General features: G+C 44.0%; 1 protein-coding gene across 2 annotated transcripts; it reads right to left on the bottom strand.

Moving 5' to 3' along the window:
• Positions 1-9545: 9545 nt before the first annotated feature.
• LOC311110713 (uncharacterized protein) lies at positions 9546-23019 on the bottom strand. Of its 2 annotated transcripts, XM_084153271.1 has the most exons (6): positions 22660-22878; positions 17539-17580; positions 17261-17388; positions 16262-16306; positions 12867-12944; positions 9546-11022 (listed from the first exon to the last, which is right to left on the bottom strand). In XM_084153271.1, exons 1-5 carry the CDS (start codon positions 22778-22780, stop codon positions 12897-12899), a joined length of 384 nt encoding a protein of 127 aa, XP_084009397.1. In that variant the 5' UTR covers positions 22781-22878; the 3' UTR covers positions 9546-11022; positions 12867-12896. The 2 variants fall into 2 exon arrangements, with proteins under 2 accessions (XP_084009397.1, XP_084009398.1); XM_084153272.1 differs by lacking the exon at positions 16262-16306 and having other exon boundaries at positions 9547-11022; positions 22660-23019.
• Positions 23020-23674: the final 655 nt, after the last annotated feature.

Raw genomic sequence — 23674 nt, 5'->3', positions numbered from 1 at the left:
GGTGGGGGGGGACAGTGGGCTCGATCACAGCAGGCGCTGCGCCGTCTTCTGTTCTCTCCCCCTCGCCTGTCATAAACGGCGTCTCTTCTGGCCGCCCTTCGGGTGATGCCAGGATGACGCTTTAATGACCTCTCTCGCCGGCACCTCTGGCGCTGCAGGGGGGGGGGGGCGAGGCCCGCTCCCTTGCTGCTGGAGGCCGCTGTCTGACGCCAAGCTGTAGCGAGAGTAACGGCCGCCCTTCATCATATCCACTTCCGGGTTGGAGGGAATGGGGGGCAGCTTAATCTCCCGCTGTTTAGCAGCCCACTCAATGAGACCTGAGAATTCAGAGCACAGAGAGGCTGTGGCGTCATCATCCAGGGATGTAATGACCTCACAATTTCCTGAAGGAAAAGGGGTGTTAAACATCTGGGTCAGTGTAATGAATTTTTCCAATAGAATATTCATTTCTTCCCCAATAGCCCTGTCATCTCCTGAGTCAGCGCCTTCAGATGATGCCTCAGAAGCTGAGACTAACACTGATAGCACATCCTCAAGAGGAATATCCTCCCTAAAAATGCCCAACGCTGCTTCCTCTCCTTCAAAAAAGGAGGGTGCAGCTGGCGCATAGTGGGGGATTAATGAGGCTGTCCCTGGCGTGCTGTGTCCCTCAACCCACGAAACATATGTCGGGGGGGTCGACAGCCGCCAAGGGGAACAGCGACATTGAGCTCTGAAAAGAGCTTTTGTTAAATACTTACCCTATGGATAAGCTTGGTGTGCTCATTGTAGGACGACGTCGATGATCTGGAAAATCGACGGCGTTTTCTTCGTCCTGAGTCTTCTCTTCGTCTCTTCTTGGCTTCTTCAGTCTAGTCCAGTCGCTGAAGATAAAGGGAGGCAGATTGAGGGGAGGCATCCCCTCTTATAGGGACACCTGTACTCCTATTGGCTGCAGGTGTGTGCATAATTTTGTCTCAGGCTGATGCTGCCTTAGGGCAGAGGGTAAACCAATAGGAGCAGAGCTCCCCTATGGGGCGGAGCTCCACGATATAGAACTTGCTGTTTTTAGGGATATGTTGAGAATTACATGAGGAAAATGTATCTATGAGATAAGATGATAATTATTACCTTTTTACAAATAGTTTTTTTAGTATGGCTATTTAGAATTGTATAAGAGTAGCCAAGTCAGTTGAATGAGAGAGAGAGCCAACTGAACTGTATTGAAGAGAGATGCACCAGATAAACATAAATATTTTTTAATCTTCAAAGTTTCAGACTCCCTTCGTTCTTCTCACCATACCTTATCCAGATCCCAAGCAAGGTTTGAGGGTACACTACACTACTAGACCATGAGACCATGTGTGTTGTGGTTTTTCACTATGAGTTGAAGGGATTTAAGAGGGTACTATGCCTACGCTTTGCCATTGCAGAGCAAGTATTCAATGTTGCGTTATGTGAGTACCATAAATGGTCACTTTACCCGAAAAACGGTGGGACAAAGACCATCATAATGTAAACAACTACCATGCTTTCATGTTTCACTACATGCTGCTAGGGTAGGGGAGGGAATGGCCGGCAGGGGATGTAGCTCAGTTGGTAGAGCATGGCGTTTGCAACGCCAGGGTTGTGGGTTCGATAAAATAATGTATGTGCTAACTGTAAGTCACTCTGGATAAGAGCGTCTGCTAAATGACTAAAATGTAAATGTAGTACAAAACCATGGTATGTTTTTCATTGTACTACCACTGTTCATTTGTGTACCATGGTAGTTAGTTCAATGAAAAAAATAGCATGTTTTTTTGGTCACTACCATGGCAGGAAAATACCATGGTATTTGCACCAGTACCATGGTATTATCCTGCCATGGTAGTGACCAAAAAAAAACATGCTATTTTTTTAATTGTACTACCATGGTACATTTTTGTAAGGGAAAGAACACATGTTCAATTTAAAGAGCAACTGCCCCTAAAAACCAACTTCTCATTTATAAAACAGCCTATGTGGCATCGATATGTGTCACGCCCTGGCTCTGGGGACACTTGTATGTTGAGCCAGGGTGTGAGTTTCCTTTGGGTATTCTAGTTTTTGTATATCTATGTTGGCCAGGGTGGCTCCCAATCAGAGACGGCTGTAGCTCGTTGTCTCTGATTGGGAGTCATACTTAGGTAGCCGTTAGGCATTCATTGGGTGTGGTTTCTTGTTCCGTGTTGGTTTGTCAATGTAACCAGGGACGTCACGTTTTCGTTTTGTTGTTTTGATCATCTATTAATAAATATGTTCGCATTCCACGCTGCGCCTTGGTCCTCCTCTGTTCCCGACGATCGTGACAGAAGAAACCACCAAGACTGGACCAAGCAGCGTGTCCAGGAGCCATCGCCAGGGAGATCTCTAGCAGATCTCCTTCGCCTCCTCGACTGGGTCAAGCCGGGTGAGGAAGAGAAGGGCCGGACTTGGAAGCAGAAGGGCGAAAGGCTGGCGAGGGACTTGGAGACCTGGTCCACGGGTAGGAGAGACGCCCAGAAATTTTTAGGGGGGGGCTCACGCCGTGGACGACGGGGCAGCAGGGGGCCGCGATGGAGCGGTTAGTAGAGGAGGCCGCCAGGTTACGGGGGCCACTGGTCACAAAAGGGGAGGAAAGTGTAGAGGCACGGCGAGAGGTACTGGGGTGTGTTACCAGTCCGGTCCGGCCCGTTCCTGATCCCCGCGTAGGGCCAGTGGTATGTGTCCCCAGTACGGTCCGGCCTGTTCCTGTCCCTCGCACCGAGCCTGTGGTGTGCGTCGCCAGCCCGGTTCGGCCTGTTCCTGCTCCCCGCACCAAGCCAATGGTACGCGTCGCCAGCCCGGCCCGGCCTGTTCCTGCTCCCCGCACCAAGCCAATGGTGCGTTTCGTCAGCCCAGCTCGGCCCGCTCCTGCTCCCCGCACCAAGTCAGTGGTGCGCTTCGTCAGCCCGGCTCGGCCCGTTCCTGCTCCCCGCACCAAGTCAGTGGTGCGCTTCGTCAGCCCGGCTCGGCCCGTTCCTGCTCCCCGCACCAAGTCAGTGGTGCGCTTCGTCAGCCCGGTCCGGCCCGCTCCTGCTCCCCGCACCAAGTCAGGGGTGCGTTTCGTCAGCCCGGCTCGGCCCGTTCCTGCTCCCCACACCAAGCCAGTGGTGTGCGTCGTCAGTCCGGCACAGCCCGTGCCTGTTCCACTGGTGCCTGGTTCAGCACCGGTCAGCTGCTTCACGCCGGACCTAGAGCAATCCGCTCCACCAGTGTGCAGTCCAGCTCCGGCCAGCGGGGCCAGACCGGACCAGGGGTACTTTGGGGGGTTGGAGTGGGGATCAGGCCCGGAGCCGGATCCGCCGCCAAGGTGGAGTGCCCACCCGGTCCCTCCCCTGTGGTGTTTGGTTGGCGCGGCCGGAGTCCACGCCTTTAGGGGGGGGTACTGTCACGCCCTGGCTCTGGGGACACTTGTATGTTGAGCCAGGGTGTGAGTTTCCTTTGAGTATTCTAGTTTTTGTATATCTATGTTGGCCAGGGTGGCTCCCAATCAGAGACGGCTGTAGCTCGTTGTCTCTGATTGGGAGTCATACTTAGGTAGCCATTAGGCATTAATTGGGTGTGGTTTCTTGTTCCGTGTTGGTTTGTGAATGTAACCAGGGACGTCACGTTTTCGTTTTGTTCTTTTGATCATCTATTAATAAATATGTTCGCATTCCACGCTGCGCCTTGGTCCTCCTCTGTTCCCGACGATCGTGACAATATGAGTCAAACATTTATTCTACTGTCAAAATTGACTACAAAGTGTAAATAGGATAATTTTGGTCATAAAGTCAGTCTTGTCCAAAACTGAGTTTTGTACCTGAGTATGTCAAAACGTTAAAGGAAGGTTGGGTTTATTTAAATCCTGCCCACAGCTGGCCGCACACAGGTAATCATCAATTGCAGCTGCACGCAACTCAATGTTAATGCTTGTGGTAAATTTGGATTAACTTTGGATATCCCTATGGGGCTAGTTAGGGACCATCAGTAAATTACACAATGTACATGGGATAATATGTTAAAATTCCAATAGCTCGAAATTTCAATGACTTAAAGGGTGACTGTACTTCCTGATTTGGCCTTGTTATAGATTTGATTAATAAAGAAATGTTAATGAGTTGGTTTGGAGTTGGTTTTGGGGTGTGGTTTGATGTGGTTGACAGATTCACTACATGGAACAACAGACAGTCCCCAAAAAATAATCTAAAGGAAGTTTGTTCTGAAGTGTCTGTCCTATATCTTAGATATAAGAAAGATCAGGAAACATATTTTGTTTGGCACTAAACAGGCTCCTTTATACTTCCATTAATTTTTTCAACTGGTACCAGGGGACCTTCAGACGAGACTTGTGAGACCTGTGGGCATCCCAGAGCAGTGTGTATCCCAAACAGTTTGGATGCTACAGACAGAAGTTGTCAGATCCGCTGTACTGAGTCCCAAGACGCTTGTGGGCATTGTATAGCAATACGGAGAACACCATTGTGTTCGCGAGAGTCTCATCTGTCCATAGAGGGGTCAAAACAAACAGATCACCGACCATTTGGAATCCCACCGTACCTTCTCCGCTATGCAATCCGGTTTCCCAGCTGGTCATGGGTGCACCTCAGCCACGCTCAAGGTCCTAAACGATATTATAACCGCGATCGATAATAGACAGTACTGTGCAGCCGTCTTCATCGACCTGGCCAAGGCTTTCGACTCTGTCAACCACCGCATTCTTATTGGCAGACTAAATAGCCTTGGTTTCTCAACTGACTGCCTCGCCTGGTTCACCAACTACTTTTCAGATAGAGTTCAATGTGTAAAATCGGAGGGCATGTTTTCTGGACCTCTGGCAGTCTCTATTGGGGTGCCACAGGGTTCAATTGTCGGGCCGACTCTTTTCTCTGTGTATATCAATGATGTCGCTCTTGCTGCTGGTGATTCTCAGATCCACCTCTACGCAGACGACACCATTTTGTATACATCTGGCCCTTCATTGGACACTGTGTTAACAAACCTCCAAACGAGCTTCCATGCCATACAACACTCCTTCCATAGCCTCCAACTGCTCTTAAACACAAGTAAAACTAAATGCATGCTCTTCAATCGAACGCTGCTGGCACCCGCCCACCCGACTAGAATCACTACTCTCGACAGGTCTGACCTAGAGTATGTGGACAACTACAAATACCTAGGTGTCTGGTTAGAATATAAACTCTCCTTCCAGACTCACATTAAGCATCTCCAATCCAAAGTTAAATCTAGAATCGGCTTCCTATTTCGCAACAAAGCCTCCTTCACTCATGCTGCCAAACATGCCCTCGTAAAACTGACTATCCTACCGATCGTTGACTTCGGCAATGTCATTTACAAAATAGCCTCCAACACTCTACTCAGCAAATTGGATGTAGTCTATCACAGTGCCATCCGTTTTATCACCAAAGCCCCATATACTACCCACCACTGTGACCTGTACGCTCTTGTTGGCTGGTCCTCACTGCATATTCATCGCCAAACCCACTGGCTCCAGGCCATCTATAAATCACTGCTAGGCAAATCCCTGCCTTATCTTATCTCACTGGTCATCCCCAAAGCCAACACCTCCTTTGGCCGCCATTCCTTCCAGTTCTCTGATGCCAATGACTGGAACGAACTGCAAAAATATCTGAAGCTGGAGACTCTTATCTCCCTCACTAACTTTAAGCATCAGTTGTCAGAGCACCTTACCAATCACTGCACCTGTACACAGCCCATCTGAAATTAGCCCACCCAACTACCTCATCCCCATATTGTTATTTATTTTGCTCATTTGCACCCCAGTATCTCTATTTGCACATCATCTCTTGCACATCTATCATTCCAGTGTTAATACTAATTGTAATTATTTTGCACTATGGCCTATTTATTGCCTTACCTCCATAACTTGCTACATTTGCACACACTGTATATATATTTTCTGTTGTATTTTTGACTTTATGTTTTGTTTTACCCCATATATAACTCTGTGTTGTTGTTTTTATCGCACTGCTTTGCTTTATCTTGGCCAGGTCGCAGTTGTAAATGAGAACTTGTTCTCAACTGGCTTACCTGGTTAAATAAAGGTGAAATAAAAATAAATAAATACGTTTGTAGGCCAAACCGTTTGGACGCTACAGACTATTTTGTGAGAAGACTGATTTTCGGGATGTCTCATGGTCTGACAAACACTGCTCTAGCTCTGTCACCTTTCACCGCAGATGCGGAAGTGCGACATAGGCAGATGCAGTGGATTGAGGCGCATCCAATGCCAAAAAACATATCTCTAGCTTAAACTGACATTTGTATGGGGATTTTTTATTATGCTAATTAGATGTCCGTGGGGGCGCGGACGTCGACCTCAGGGTTTAAAAAATTAAAAACGCAGTCCCCCTCTCAAGAGCTTAAATTTAAAAAAAGTACTATATTAAATGCCAAATGAAGTAACATGGTTGACGATTTCATCTTAAATCAGCCATAAATCCCCTTGTGACAGGGGGAATAGCAGCTTGTTGTGTGCAATAGGGAGGGGCAATTGAATGCCAGCTTCACAATTTTTTTTTAGATTGTTAAAACATTTCTAGCCTGTCTATCTATGGGTAACAGGATTAACATGTTATGCTCGACCCGTTCAGTTTTCCACCACAAAACACAAGAAAATGGCCAAAAAGATAGAACCTGCTCACCTGCTTTTACAATATGATTTGACTATTATAATTTCTTTAGATTTCTATTTATTTTTTATAAATAGTTTTATCATAGTAGCCCTTTCCTGCAGTCAATTACCAAATGCACCCTCTTTGGCCTCATGGGTGGAATGTTACTATGCTGATCAAAAATATCATGCAACATGCAACAATTTCAAAGATTTTACAGTTCATTTAAGGAAATCAGTCAGTTGAAATACATTTGTTAGGCCCTAATCTATGGATTTCACATCACTGGGCAGGGGCGCAGCCATGGGTGAGCCTGGGAGGGCATAGGCCCAACCACTTGGGAGGCAGGCCGACCCACTGGGGAGCCTGGCCCAGACAATCAGAATGAGTATTTTATTACAGACAGAAAAACACCTCCAGACCCCCCACTCCCCTTCCCCTCTGACGATCCCGCAGGTGAAGAAGCCGGATGTGGAGGTCCTGGGCTGGCGTGGTTACACGTGGTCTGCAGTTGTGAGGCCAGTTGGACGTACTGCCAAATTCTCTAAAATGACTTGGAGGAGGTTTTTGGTAGAGAAATTAACATTTAATTATCTGGCAACAGCTCTGGTGGACATTCCTGCAATCAGAATGCCAATTGCATGCTCCCTCAAAACTGTGGCATTGTTTTGTGACAAAACTGCACATTTTAGAGTGGCCTTTTATTGTCCCCAGAACAAGGTGAACCTGTGTAATGATCATGCTGTTTAATCAGCTTATTGATATGCCACACCTGTCAGGTGGATAGATTATCTTGACAAAAGAGAAAATGCTCAATAACAGGGACGTAAACAAATGTGTGCACAAAATTGTAGAGAAATAATATGTTTGTACTTATGGAACATTTCTGGGATATTTTATTTCAGCTCATGAAACATGGGACCAGCACTTTACATGTTGCATTTATATTTTTGTTCAGGTGTAATTAAAAAAATAGTAATAATTAATAAAATAATAATAATTAACGACAAAAATCTGGTGTTTCTATGTCAAACAGTTTGGTTATATTTCATTTTTCTGTGATAAATATAAAGTGTAATATTGGGATGCAAACTCAAAATTGAATACATTTCAATTCTATCTGACATGGTACAGGTGTCTTCTTTTTTTAAGCCCATAAATTATGTGCAAATGTTATCGACCACATGAACACACACTCTCTACAATCTCTGGCTGTGAGTGCTGTACATACACTCAGTGGGCAGTTTATTAGGTACACTCATCTAGTACCGGGTCAGACCCCCCTTTGCCTCCAGAACAGCCTGAATTCTTTGGGGGATGGATTCTACAAGGTGTCGGAAACGTTCGTTGCTCAATTGGTATCAAGGGACCTAACGTGTGCCAGGAAAACCTTCCCCACACCAGCACACCACCGCCACCAGCCTGTGCCATTGACAACAGGCAGGATGGATCCATGGACTGTTTATGGCAAATCTTGACTCTGCCATCAGCATGATGCAACAGGAATTGGGATTCGTCGGACCAGGCAATGTTTTTCCAATCCTCAAATGTCCAGTGTTGGTGATCGCGTGCCCACTGGAGCCGCTTCTTCTTGCACCGTTCTCGGTAAACCCTAGACACTGTCGTGCTTGAAAAGCCCAGGAGGGCGGCCGTTTCTGAGATACTGGAAAAGGCACGCCTGGCACCGACAATCATACCATGCTCAAAGTCGCTTAGGTCACTCGTTTTGCCCATTCTAACGTTCAATCGAACAGTAACTGAATGCCTCGATGCCTGTCTGCCTGCTTTATATAGCAAGTCACGGCCACGTGACTCACTGTCTGTAGGAGAGATACATTTTTGTGAACAGGGTGGTGTACCTAATAAACTGTATACTGTATGTTTGAATGTGAGTGCATCGTGTGTGTGTGTACACATGAGTGTGTGTCCATTCATCCATCCATGTGTGCGTGTGTATGTGTGTGTGTATGTACTGTATGACACGTGTGTGTGTTCATGCTTTGAGTAGTGAATGTGTGTATGCTTCTTCTTCTATCTCCGGGGAATCACTCTCGGATGCAAATGGAGGTTCAGGACATGTGGCTTAAATAAGTAATAGCTCTGTGACTGTTTTGAACAAAAGCCAAGCGCACTACTCTGCTTTCACCACTGAACACCGGGTGGCAGTTGGGAGAGCGTGTGACGATGATCTTTCTATTGCTGCCACTGCTCCTTTGCTGTTTGTCTCTCTGCAGATCAATACAGCCAGCCAGCAAGTCAATAGAGAGCCCTGCTTCAATAGAATAGCAGAATAATCATCCAGTTTACACTGTATGGTATTATTTATAGAGGCAGTAATTATGCTCCACTGCACAGATAGTCTGGTGAGTATGGAAATAGAAAGAGGGAAATAAGATAAAGATGTGAGGTGGCGAGAGAGAGATAGAGAGAGAGGAGAGAGAGATAGAGAGAGATAGAGATAGAGAGAGAGATAGAGAGTGAGAGAGAGAGACAGATATATATATATAGAGAGAGAGAGATAGAGAGAGAGACAGAGAGATAGAGAGAGATATATAGAGAGATAGAGAGAGAGAGTGAGATATATATATATATATAGAGAGAGAGAGAGAGAGAGAGAGAGAGAGAGAGAGAGAGAGAGAGAGAGAGAGAGAGAGAGAGAGAGAGAGAGAGAGAGAGAGAGAGAGAGAGAGAGAGAGAGAGAGAGAGAGAGAGAGAGAGAGAGAGGAGGCTGAGAATAATAAAGGAGTAGCCAACAATATCACGTATGAGAGAAGGTGTAAATAATGAAATGAGCAGTCTAGGTGTGTTTGCCCCAATTTGGTATTGTCTCAGGAAATTATTATCCCATAATGAAAGATAATAAAACAAGACATAAACAAACAAGTACTTTGGATTTAAACAATATTTTATTTATTTCAGTTCAGTTGTACTGTTTATAAAATAAACAGTCTGCTTTGATGCCAACATATATTTGCATTTCTGTGTGAACGTGTGTGCCAGTGTGTCAACTCTAATTCTTGGATAAATGTGTGTGATATGTGAATTTTTATTTGTGTGCGGTTATGTTTTTAGTACCAATGAATGTGTGTCTGGATGTTAGTAAGGCAACATGCAGTCTCGTTTCAGATGGCTTCAAACGCCAAACACTGTAATGGTTTAAAAGACCTGTTTTAGCCACCGAGAGCAGACAGACAGGGGAGGGGCCAGGGCACATTGTTGAGTGACAGGAGGTGTGGCTTGTATGACAGAACAGTGAAAGCATGATGAAGGGGTGGAGAGATTTGATTCCTCTGAGACCATATGTATGGGATATCAAGAAGAGGAGGCTGGTGGGAGGCGTTATAGGAGGATCATTGTAATGGCTGGAATGGAATAAATACTGAATCTGTGGGAACCTTATACTTTATCTTTAATCTGATCACATACAAAAACGCCTCAACAGATCTTATTTATTGCCTTTCATTGCAACTAGTCAAACAAATTATAGATAAAGGCCATTGCAAACTCCTGATGTAACTTTTCTCTCTTTGATAACTCTATAATTGCAGACCCAGGTTTGGGTGGAGAGACAGCAGGAAACACCACAGACTGTATCTGTTTATCAGATACATAGTTCCCATAGTACCCTGCATGTACTGCAGCCCCATTGCAGGTGTGAGACTGGGTCATGTGATGGGTCATGTGAGTATGGGGAGTAAACAGACAATATGTCATACTGTTAACCCAGATCTCCACTTTCACTCTGACCCTGAACCCTGATCTGTCATAATAAGGGATAGGGGATGTCAGGCATTAAGACACAAGGGGTTAAATATACACAGGCTTCAAACACATCTTAATCAACAAACCTGACCAAAGCAAACACTGATATAAGTACATCTACAGTATAAGTACAGGTGTTGCGTTAGCTTACAGCGTGCACACTACCAGTAAGTCTCACATTGCCGAACCTCTAGGGGAGGAAGAAAATTATTGTTCTGCAAAGTCTTTCTCAATGTCGTGGTGTGTATGCGTGTGTGTACTGTATGTGTGGTAAGGTGATCTTGAGTGATGGGCGCAGGGGATGGGGGGTGAGGAAGGTCACAGTGGTAAGGTGGGTAAATGTCTGGGATGAGGTATATGGACAGTAAAGGCATTAGGGTAGGAATGTGTAGAGTGTGTATGGTGAGGGTTGTTGTGGCTGGGGAGGATTTTCCCATTTGTTTTTGTTTCCATCGAGTCACACAAAGAAAGCATCAGAGAGGAGACACTGGGAGCGGTAGTGTTCCCCAGGGCCCATGAGGTGGCGATGGGAGACGCAGGACAAGCAGCAGCTAAAACAGACGAGGGAGGCCGCTGCTGATCACTGAGGTCAGGACCAACTCTCCTGAGATTGAGAGGAGAGGGAAATAAACATTTTAATATTGTGAGAGAAGCAGAAGTCACAGATTTCTACTGCAGATGGTATTCATCAAAACGGACTAGCCAACTTGTCTGTTTTGGCACAGTAGTGGATTATCTGGCAGCTTTGGAGATATGGATGAATGATACCCTGGTGTAACAAATCCTCTAGCTCACATCTAGCCCCATACCTGTCACTGTATGGCCATTATGACTGTGTGAGTCTGTGTGCTAGGGCTTTTTGCCATGGCCCTTAAGTTAAACTCTTTACCTTTACATGTTAGTAGATCGCCTGCTGTTATTCGGACACTACATCAAATGTCACAGCAATTTTAGGACCCCTTCAAGCACATCAAATGAACATATCGCTATGATGCCACCTTGCTCCCTGACTATACATAAACACTTCCACATTTTGTTACGTTACAGCCTTATTCTAAAATTGATTATTTTTATATTATTTTCATAAATCTACACACAATACCCCATAATGACAAAGCGAAAACAGGTTTTTATAATTTTTTGCAAATGTTTAAAAAAACAAAAACAGAAATACCATATTTACATAGTTATTCAGACCCTTTGCTATGAGACTAGACATTGAGCTCAGGTGCATCCTGTTTCTATTGATTGGCGTCCACCTGTGGTAAATTCAATTAATTGGATATGATTTTGAAAGGCACACACCTGTCTATATAAGGTCCCACAGTTGACAGTGCATTTCAGAGCAAAAACCAAGCCATGAGGTCGAAGGAATTGTCCGTAGAGCTCCGAGACAGGATTGTGTCGAGGCACAGATCTGGGGAAGGGTACCAAAAAATGTCTGCAGCATTGAAGATCCCCAAGAACACAGTGGCCTCCATCATTCTTAAATGGAAGAAGTTTGGAACCACCAAGACTCTTCCTAGACCTGGCCGCCCGGCCACACTGAGCAATCGGGGGAGAAGGGCCTTGGTCAGGGTGGTGACCAAGAACCCGATGGTCACTGACAGTTCCAGAGTACCCCCTCTGGAGATGGGAGAACCTTCCAGAAGGACAACCATCTCTGCAGCACTCCACCAAGCAGGCCTTTATGGTAGAGTGGCCAGACGGAAGCCACTCCTCAGTAAAAGGCACGACAGCCCGCTTGGAGTTTGCCAAGAGCCACCTAAAGGACTCTCAGACCATGAGAAACAAGATTCTCTGGTCTGATGAAATCAAGATTGAACTCTTTGGCCTGAATGCCAAGCGTCACGTCTGGAGGAAACCTGGCACCATCCCTACGGTGAAGCATGGTGGTGGCAGCATCATGTTGTAGGGATGTTTTTCAGCGGCAGGGACTGGGAGACTAGTCAGGATCAAGGGAAAGATGAACGGAGCAAAGTACAGAGCGATCTTTGATGAAAACCTGCTAGCCCAGCCAGAGCCCAGACTTGAACCCGATTGAGAGACCTGAAAATAGCTGTGCAGCGACGCTCCCCATCCAACCTGACAGAGCTTGAGAGGATCTGCAGAGAAGAATGGGAGAAACTCCCCAAATACAGGTGTGCCAAGCTTGTAGCGTCATACCCAAGAATACTCCAGGCTGTAATCGCTGCCAAAGGTGCTTCAACAATGTACTGAGTAAAGGGTCTGAATACTTACGTAAATGTGATATTTCAGTTTTTGCTCTGTCATTATGGGGTATTGTGTGTAGATTGATGAGGGGGGAAAAACAATTTAATAAATTTTAGAATAAGGCTGTAACGTAACAAAATGTGAAAAAAGCTAAGGGGTCTGAATACTTTCCGAATGCACTGTATATGTCAACACGCACACAAACACACGGAAGCACGCACACACAGAACCCACCCCTCTATAGAAGTACAAACACACACTCTTCTACTGTCCTGCCTGCCCGGCCTGCTCAGCTCCCTGTGAGAAGTCACCCTGTGTGGCACAAACATAGAAAGCGGATTAGCAAGAGAATGAATAGATATACCATCGAAAAGATTACCATCTCTACTACTACCGCTACTACTACTTCTGCAGCCGCCTGTTGCTGCTACAGAGGAGGATGGTGATGACAACTTCCTCTGACGCAATCTCCAGCTGAGCATGTGAGTAATGGACTTGGAGGAGGGTTAAGCTTGAGAGAAATGTAGATGTTAGTGTATTCAAACCACGGTTCTGGTTAATCGACATGCACAGGTATCTCTTTAGTAGGGTAGTTATGGCTTCAATGGCAGACAATGAATTGAGATATCAGGGGCTCAGGCACTCAGGAGAAAAGATCCTTGATAGTTTCCTCATTAATTGATTAATGCCCAACAATTACCACTGCAATCATCTGTATTAGGATAGAAATTATAATTATGACTCCCGGGATGGAATTATGATATTAGTTTGGTGAATGGTCTGAAGTTTGATTATCAAGTTTGATTATGATTATTCATGATTCCTTGATTTGGTTATAGAAATATTAATATGATCAACCTTATTGCTGTGGGAATAATTATCACCAATATAATTATTCTTATGATTATAATTGTGGGTAATAATTCTAGCAAGAAGTTGCTACAATAATGTCCTTACCACATACTATAACAGTGACTGAAATTGTGATAATGAGGATGATTGTGCCATATATGGTATGTCTACAGTTGTTTACTTTGACCTTCCCTCTACTGTACTCTCTCCTACAAAAGGCTTTTTAGTGCCTTTGAAAAGGATCATATAATAGAGCCGGGAGAGAGAGATGGAGAGATAGAAGGAGATTGAAAAAGGAAGCGGGTTGATTGCCTGCTGCGGTGAGGAGCGATGGAGAGGGCTGTGGATTTAATTACAGATGGATCTTCTTGCTTTATATTACAAAGAGCCTGAGAGAAGAAATGGCACACAAATGTGCACACACACACGCACACCGGCATACATACACGTACACCGGCATACATACACGTACACCCACGCATGCCTGCATGTTCACCCACACACACAAACAAAAACAAAGAACATATTTCAATTGAGTGGAATTAAGTAATGCTATCATTATGCTGCGAACAAACAAAGACCTTGTCCCAGAGTACACTCTATCTGTCCTGCAGCCATAGAGCCCAACCTGCTGGGTCAGAGGCAGGAGAAGCATGTTAATATAGCGGGGACACAGCCATCTTTACCGCATGACAAATGACCACACTATACTGGAGGGCAGCTTTTAAGTTAACCTTCATCAATTTAATATTTGAAAGGTATCTATACTCTACCTTTAAATTCGTTGCATTATTTCATTTATATGCACACTTTTTTTTTCAATGGTCTGTATTCCTTTGAATTCATTGTATGATTTGGGATTGGGGGCTTGTGTTCTTGCAACAACAAAAAAATCTCAATGGGGCCGATTCAGATTTAGGAAATGTACTCCTTTCCTACGCACTCCTTTCCTACACACTTCTCAGTATTTGATATTCAGACTTGAGTGGCTACCTTGTGCGCTCTGAATACATTTAATTCAACCACTAAAAACCCTCTCACTTGCTGGCCAACAGAGTTTCTCATCGAGTTTTTATTCAGTAGGGTTTTCAGTACATCCATCTTAAGCCATCCCTTTAAATATGATGTACCTTTAAGTTAGAATTCTTTCGACACTCACTAGAATATATAGAGAGAAAGGGTTCAAAATATTAGATATCAATGCTAGAAAGCCATCTAAGTATATACATATTCGTCTCCGTTTCAGCACCAATTGGTAGATAAAAAAATACTCTGATTTTGTAGATTATTTAGGTTTAGGAAATGATTTATGAATCATAAAAAACAGGTTTGGAGAGCCTTTACACACGAAAGAAAGAAAACTGTGGTTTGATTCATTCTGAAAATGTCCACATTCAGTTCTTTAACCCATGGTAATGTTGGTAGATTAGTGTACATAGAATTCTAACAGGGAGAATAGTGTAGAATAGTAGGCTATACCCTCGTCTATTGCCTGCACTAACCATGGAACTGTGTGATGACAAGGTCAAGTATTTATACCCTGATGAAGACAGCTTGTCTGTCGAAACGTTGGTTATTAAGATATTAAATTATTGCATCTGAGCTCCTAGAGTGTGCGGCTTTCCTTTTCTTTTTGAAGGTCAAGTATTTCACCATGCATCGGGTTCAAACTGCTATGGCTTGGTCTGTGCGCCGCTCCATAACGACTTAACTAACCTACATGTCTTTTTTTATACTATCAACTGTTACTAATGATCCTCAGCAACAACCACACGGCCATGATGGCGTTTACAGGGGAAACAAATGAAGTTAAACGAAACAATGTAATTAAATGGAATGATAAAGTAGTCTATACCAACTGAAGGGAACTAACAGTAAATTGGCAGTTGAATACGTGTGGTTATTAGGCCTACTGATGGTCGATACTGATAGTGGCTAATATTTAACATGATAATTAAGACATTTGAGAGTGCCCATCCCTGCAAGGTAGAAGGCCGTACAATTTGAATTCTGCATAATTGCACAGCATTTCTTAAACTTTACTGTGGGAAAGTTAATATGTTGATATGCTTCAGTTTGCTGCCATATGACAAGTGTCATTTGTATTTACTATTCCCTTATCCAAACACATTACTCATTTACCTAGCTCTTATCAATAGCTCTTATCAAGTTGAAAATTATAGTGCACGTAGAAGGGTGTTATTTCTATCGTAAAAAAAGAAAGTAGATGCTTTTTCCACTTGGAACCGGTAGGTTCGCTAGACCTTATTCATGGTTTCCTCGCGCGTAAAGGTGGTGGAATTATTAGGGAATTAAGTCAAGGTCAGAATATGGTGTATCTGCAGCTACACCTTCATTTATTTGATCTCCATCCCAAACAAATAGCGGGTCAATAGCATGCTATTCTCATTCTTAAGTTCAAGGTCAGAATACGCATAGAGAGAAAAGTGCATAAAAAGGAATTACGTTTCATTTACGCATGCTTCACTTGGGTTGGAATTCTCCCCAGTGTGAACATACATTCACAGCTTGAGGAAGTATTTGCTAATTTGGAGCTGAGCAGTCGCACATCCATGTGTCCCCCTTCAAACCAACCAGCACCCAAGCACTACTGTAGTCTACCAGTCAGCATCCAAGTTGACTGCTAATTACTGCAAATAAAGTCATGGTGCTTCAATCATAAGAAGGCAATAAAGGCAGCAAGCATCATGCAGTGCATTCGTTCATTCATTCTACTAAACTCCACCACACACCCCTTCCAAACCAAAACCAGCCACCTCATGCTCAGCCTTTACAGCTACAGCTTCTTCCTGTCCCTGTTCCTGCCAGACACCCCAGTTATGGGTGGAAAGAGAAGAAACAATACAAGTTACCAACAACACTCACATACAGATATTCACAGACACGAAAGGTCCCAGTAAGCTTTGATACTTTTACTCAGCATTCCTTATAACTGACGCTAAAGTTGACTTCGAAAAAATTAGTGTTTTTGACCAGGATAAGATTGCTGAAGGAAGGACATGTTGAAGACTCCTCTCCTGGAATCCCAAGGCTGATCTCAAGTATGTTATAACCAGGGTTGCAAAGGGGAGGGTATAATACTGGAAACTTTTGAAGTTTACCAATAAACTACCAGAATTTGGTAACTTTCAAGGAATATGGAATTTTATCAGATGACATCTAGTGGCCTTTTTGGGTACTTCAGGGCATTTCGTAAGTAACCATCTGTCTTATAAAACCATACCAAATGTAACATATCATACTAATTTGAAAGTCCCTGGATTTATGTTTACTATGTTACATCTAGTCTATGAGACCAGGCTGTGGGGCCAAACTGGTGAGAGTTGTGAAAAAATACAATAGTTGGAAAAGTTATAATACAACATAAAGTTGTAGAGTTAATTGAAAATAATGGCATTGTTGATTAGATGCTTTTTTCATTCATTAGGCTATTTTCTCTTGAACCCTATGGTCTATCCCCTAGAAACTCATGGACAATATGGACACAGATATATATAGAATAAAAAAAAGAATACTATAAACGAATACATTTAGTTATTCAAGTATAAATTACCAAAGTTACCATACATGACCATAGATTACCTGTTAATTACCTAAGTTTCAGGTAACATTGGTAAATTACCGGTAGCTTTGCAACCCTAGTTATAACTGTATATGGCTCTAATTCAACCACCTCCAAGCGACCAGCCCACAATTCCCTGTAGAGGAAAGGAGTTTGTCATCTTCACAATATGAAAAGACAAGATGTGACTCACCTGGTTCACCAATCCAGAGTTCACCGCCACATTCTCCAACCCCTCCACTGTTTGCTGAGACAGCTCATTGGCCCCGGAAACCGTTGCGTCCCCGACAATATTGGCCTGGTCAGTCGTTCTCTGGGCCACTGGGAAAAGGGGACAGGGAGTTGTCGTACTTTGTCCTTGGACCAATGTTTCACCTCAGAATATGGTTTGTGAAAAAACCTCAGAGTCTGACCCCTGTATAGTCATGAAATGTAATGCAGTGTATTTTCAGTGGGTAGTGTTGCGCTTACCTGTGTTCACACCTGCTACCATCCCGTCCTTTGTCTTGTTCCCTGTAAAAGAGAGAAACATCCTGCTTAAGAAGAGGTAGAGGATTTATGTTTAAATAGCATTTCTCAAACTCAAAGCGCTTAACATTGGATGGGGGTAACTCGCCCCTTCCACTATCAATGCATAGCATGCAGCTTCAAAATCATATGGCAACATGGAATAGCTCAGTAAGGACACCAAGTTTTGTACAATCTACTGTACACTCCCCTACCAATTTATTTGGATAGTGAAGCTAACATTTTTAATTTGGCTCTATACTCCAGCATTTTGGATTTTAGATGTTTCATGTGAGACAAGAGTACAGAATGTCACCTTTTATTTGAGGGTCATTTCATACAATACACAATGTTTAGTATTTGGTCCCATATTCCTAGCACCCAATGACTACGTCAAGCTTGTGACTCTGCAAACTTGTTGGATGCATTTGCAGTTTGTTTTGGTTGTGTTTCAGATTATGTTGTGCCCAATAGAAATGAATGGTAAATAACGTATTGTGTCATTTTGGAGTAACTTTTATTGTAAATAAGAATAGAATAGGTTTCTAAACACTTCTACGTTAAAGTGGATGCTACCATGATTATGGGTAATCATGACTGAATCATGAATAATGATGAGTGGCACAAAGATCATACCCCCAAGACATGCTAACCTCTCACCATTACCAATAACAGGGGAGGTTAGCATTTTTTGGCGTATGATATTTATGCCTCTGTAATTTTCTTACTCATCATTATTCATATAAACAAAACATTATTCATATAAACAAACTGCAAATGCATCCAACAAGTTTGTAGAGTCACAAGCTTGATGTAATCATTGCGTGCTAGGAATTAATACAAATATAAGTGAATTTGTCCAACTACTTAAAACACCTTCAAATGGAGGGGACTAGATACATAAAGTGCTTTCATTTCTAAACGATAAAACAGATATGTATGAAAATACCCTCAAATAAAAGGTGTCATTCTGTACTGCCGACTCATGAAAAATGATATCTCAAATCCAAAATGCTGGAGTACAGAGCTAAATTAAAAGTTTTACCTTTACTGTCCAAATAAATATGTAGGGGAGTGTATAACCCCGATCAACATCTCCAGGCTTCCCTAACACTTCAATACTTAATGAATTGGGCACATAGAAACAGTCTCCCTCTCTCATGGTTATTTTATAGGGCCAGATCCTTGGTGTCTGTTTTAAGACCAATGGGTTCTGCTCAGCTGGTCCAGTACTGTCTGTTCTCTCCCAGTCTCTCTGGGCCCTTTGGAGCTCAGCCCATCTCTGCCTCACAAAGACTCCTTGAGGGAAGAAAAGGTCAGTCATTCCTCCAGCCAAAGAACTGTATGGGTCGAGGCCTGCTGGCCAGCCAAACCCACTCAACGTCCTCAATACAACTGGCATGGAGCATTGGAGTGGATTTCTCTCTCTCCCCCTCTCTCCTTCCCTCACTCCCTCCCTTCCTCCCACTCAAATCACCAACACAACAAGCCGTTGCTCTGTTTCCCCTTCTGACCCTTTGAGCCGGGAGACGTGTCTGAAAGTCACTCCCAGTCCCCACACACAAACACATTTCTCTTGTCAAGCGTGTCATTGTTATTGTACACCCTACACGACAATGGGCTAATTTAGTACTGGGGACATGGACATTTCCATGGGCAAAAGTCCTACTGTCCTATGTAGAACACAGACAGACACAGGAGCCAGGCTATTGTACTGTCAATGCTGTAATCAATAGAGAGGAGGTAATATCACCAAGCAACCATCAATGTTGTAACATGGTCAGTTTTGTGAGGAATCTAGCAATCTGTGGTTACAAATACTTCCCCTGCAGCTGAGATGGTAGATACTGATACTATAATACATGACTACACAGCCACAAAATATATAATGCTAGCGTGATTATAAGCAAAGATAACAACTGAAATACAGGACGTCATTGTCTCATAAGAATGTGATAGCATCTTTGATTTTGTATGTAGTAATCGCTGCTCCCAGAACCAAATTTCACGTGCACGCTGGCAAGCTAATTGTTTAGTCTGTCACGAGAGATATATTTAGTATCACATGAACGCAACACTGCACAACAATTACATGTTTAGGGTGTTCATTTGAGGTGGGTTCCATTGCATCTCTCTCTCAATTCAATTTCAATTCAATTCAATTTCAATTTAAAGGCTTTATTGGCATGGGAAACGTATGTTAACATTGCCAAAGCAATTTAAGTAGATAGTAAACAAAAGTGAAATACATAATAAATATTAACAGTAAACATTACACTTAGAAGTTTCAAAAGAATAAAGACATTTCAAATGTCATATTATGTATATATACAGTGTTGTAACAATGTGCAAATAAATAAACATAAACATGGATTGTATTTACGATGGTGTTTGTTCTTCACTGATTGCCCTTTTCTTGTGGCAAGAGGACACAAAACTTGCTGCTGTGATGGCACACTGTAGTATTTCACCCAGTAGATAAGGGAGTTTATCAAAATTGGGTTTGTTTCGAATTCTTTGTGGATCTGTGTAATCTGAGGGAAATTTGTGTCTCTAATATGGTCATACATTTGGCAGGAGGTTAGGAAGTGCAGCTCAGTTTCCACCTCATTTTGTGGGCAGTGTGCCCATAGCCTGTCTTCTCTTGAGAGCCAGGTCTGCCTAAGGTGGCCTTTCTCAATAGCAACGCTATGCTCACTGAGTCTGTACATAGTCAAAGCTTTCCTTAAGTTTGGGTCAGTCACAGTGGTCAGGTATTCTGAAACTGTGTACTCTCTGTTTAGGGCCATATAGCATTCTAGTTCTAGCATGCTCTGTTTTTTTTGTTAATTCTTTCCAATGTGTCAAGTAATTCTATTTTTGTTTTCTCATGATTTGGTTGGGTCTAATTGTGTTGTTGTCCTGGGGCTCTGTGGGGTCTGTTTCTCTCTCTCTGATTAATTTACACCGTCGTAGTCTAGAGTTTCCTGACATCCTACTATGATAAGATGGTACTTATGTCAGAGACAGAAGAGGAAGCGAGACCAGAGAGAGAGGGAGAGAGAACAAAGTGGCTAAATGAATGTGGTGCTGAATGGACAGCGGCACAATCCAGACATTACGTGTGTGCATACATACGAAGGTAACTCTGTGACCTCTCATCTGTGATTGTGGGAGACAGCCTATACTCTGGGATAAAGCTTTTACCTCCCTCCCTCCCTCCCTCCCTCCCTCTATCCATCCATCCATCCTCTCTGCTCACCATCCTGTAGCACTGGGCCTTGTGACTGTCTGCCACCCACCCAGGAGCAGCTGAGCATCGGGCACAAACATACACATATACACACTAGGGATTAGCGCTCAGTGAGAGGCTGTGTAGATAAACAGAGGCAGCAGATCAGGGACAGGGGGGATTTGAGATGATTCTCCTCCTTAAAAAAAATCATAATCCATTCTCTCTCATACCGTAGATGACTCACACAGTAAAGTGCTTGATGGAGGCCTGGTGGGTCTTGGCTGTGTGTCAGCACGCTCCACTGCTCCGACACCACTGTCTCAGGGCACTCCCTCTTTTCTTAGCCCCGCAGCTAGCTCCCCTGGTAGGGCACTGGGCTCTCTCTATGGGTGTATGGCTGTCTGTGTGTGTATATCTGCTTGCCTTTCCGGTGTAGAATGCTGCCACTCTTTTAGCCGCCACTCCAATCCCTGCCCTGCCACCCCCACCTCCTTCATCCCACCACCACCCCACAGTCCACTTATCAGTGCTATCTGTCGGTCAGGATCACTCACTGAGAAGAGATACAGGCAGTGAAGGAGAGCCACTGTCTCAATACTGACTGTTGTTTGATCATAGACAGGCAGTTCTGACTGTCCCAGCCACAGTAAATCCAGTGATGTATTTGGATGGGTATACAGGGATTCACACTTTGACAGGGATGGGGGGATTAGTGCGCCTCATTCGCTTTCAGAAGAAGGGGAGAGAACGACAAAGATAAAAAAGGAGACAAAAATTAAGCTGATGATAAGATATCTGACTGAGCAGTAACGTTAGAGGTCAAATGATCTCTTTACAGTGCTGTGAAAATCAATAAACCAGTGAAATGTGATGGGCCCTGCCCTCTGTGGCCGAATGGCTCCACTATGTCCTTCAGAAGAACGGGGTGGACCCCCTGTGGTGGTGATGATTTTTGATGAATGGATAAGGATGGATACAGCCTCCTCCTCTGTCTCTGCTTATTGACAACCAATTAATGAGAATCCCACTAACTGTAATTATTGGAATCTGAGAGTGCAACACCCATTCATTCATTGTCTTGTTACCTCATTCTCTTGCACTCTTGTTAATTCTCTCTCTCTCCTCCCCTCCGTTCACCCACCGGAAATAAAACCAGGAATCAGATGACTCTCAAATGTTTCATTCACTCGTTTATCCTTTCCCTCTTTCTCTCCTTCACTCTCTGCCATTTCCTCTCCTCCGTCTCCTCCAGGTTGTCAGTGCTGTAACAGGACCACATGGCATTAAACGTCTCAGTGTTCTGTATGAATCTGTGTATGATTCAGCGTTCTAATGTGTCAGTGTTCTCTCTATGTCTCGGTGTTCTGTATGTCAGTAGTGCTCAGGTGAACTGTGCTGTGCTGGGTTGTGTTGGGCTGACGGGGGTTCTGACCATGGGGCTAGCTGCATTAGTCACGCTGTGAGACGCCCATGATAAATCTCACTGCTGCAGCGTGCAGACAGGCAGGTGGATGGGTGGCACAGCAGAGCCAAGTTAAAGTATTTCTCCCTTCTCTTGCCCCTTTCCTTCGGTCCTTCATCATCTTTCTCCTTTTCTTGTTCAACATTCCCTCCCTCTTGCTACACTATCTATGTTTCCATTACTAGTAATATTTAGCACATGCAGTGCCTGGTTGTCTGTCCCATTTTATTCAAACCTCGCAGACAGACTAGTACACTGATCCATCAAAAAACAAGCACACCAGGCAAGCATCACAGGATCAAAATGTGAACCAGATTATCCCACATAAAAACTGTGATGTACTATCTTCAGCAAACCACCTCTGTCTTTCCTCCACACCCATCGCCATCATCATCACTCCTGTACTCACCCACATACATGACTCCCTCCTTGGTTTTGGCAGCTGCCTCCTCCACCCCTGCCTTGGTCTTCTCCGCTGCTGCCACGACACCCTCCTTGGCCATGGAGAATCCTTTCTTCAGTGCATCCATGCTGGCCTGCTGTTACGGGGCTGTGTCTTTTAGCTGGCTCTGGCTGCGTCTTGGAGCTGGTGGATTAGGCTGCTCGGTGTGCCTGTCTGTGCCTGTCTGCGTGTGTGTGAGCGCGTCTGTGAGTGTGTATCTCTGCGTGGTGGGTGTGTGTGTGCGAGCGTACGTGCATGCGCTGCTCTTATGAGAGAGAGAGAGAAGCTGGACTGATCTGTACTGCTGAAGCAGATTGGGACGCCCTCAACAAGGAGAGCAGCTGAGCGAATTATATGGAGAGAGAAGGAGGGAGGGAGAGAGAGAGGGAGGGGAGAGAGAGAGGGAGAGAGATGGAGAGAGAGCGAGATAGGCTGTGAGAGAAGGGGGAGCGAGATGGAAAGAGAGATGAGAGAGAGAGAGAGAGAGAGAGAAGAGGTAAAGAAAGAGACAACAGCAAGTGGGTGAGGGGCAGAGATGGATTCCACAAGACACTGCTGTATTTTTCTCAGTCATGCTACCTACCCCATCTCTTCTGCTATCGTGCACACAGAGAGACAAGTACACTCACAGGCTTAGTGGTTTATTCAAGACTGGATTTATCTGTGTGTCAACCCTGGAATGACACCTTTTTTTTTTTCACCTTTATTTAACCAGGTAAGCCAGTTGAGAACAAGTTCTCATTTACAACTGTAACCTGGCCAAGATAAAGCAAAGCAGTGCTATAAAAACAACAACAACACAGAGTTACATATGGAATAAACAAAAACGTACTGTCAATAACACAATAGAAAATAGAAAATCTATGTACAGTGTGTGCAAATGTAGTAAGTTATGGAGGTAAGGCAATAATAATAGGCCATAGTGCAAAATAATTACAATTTAGTATTAACACTGGAGTGATAGATGTGCAGAAGATGATGT

This window comes from Coregonus lavaretus (assembly GCF_964263955.1).
Source record: "Coregonus lavaretus genome assembly, chromosome: 36".
Taxonomy (NCBI): Eukaryota; Metazoa; Chordata; class Actinopteri; order Salmoniformes; family Salmonidae; genus Coregonus; species Coregonus lavaretus.
This window is presented reverse-complemented; position numbering and strand designations above follow the sequence as displayed.

Excerpts from the sequence above, each read along its gene's own strand:
- LOC311110713 (XM_084153271.1), bottom strand. The coding sequence starts at position 22,780 with ATGGATGCACTGAAGAAAGGATTCTCCATGGCCAAGGAGGGTGTCGTG. Across the intron at positions 17,389-17,538 it reads GGTAGCAGGTGTGAACACAG|TGGCCCAGAGAACGACTGAC; the intron begins GTAAGCGCAACA and ends CCCTTTTCCCAG. Across the intron at positions 12,945-16,261 it reads CTGTAAAGGCTGAGCATGAG|GGTGACTTCTCACAGGGAGC; the intron begins GTGGCTGGTTTT and ends TGTGCCACACAG.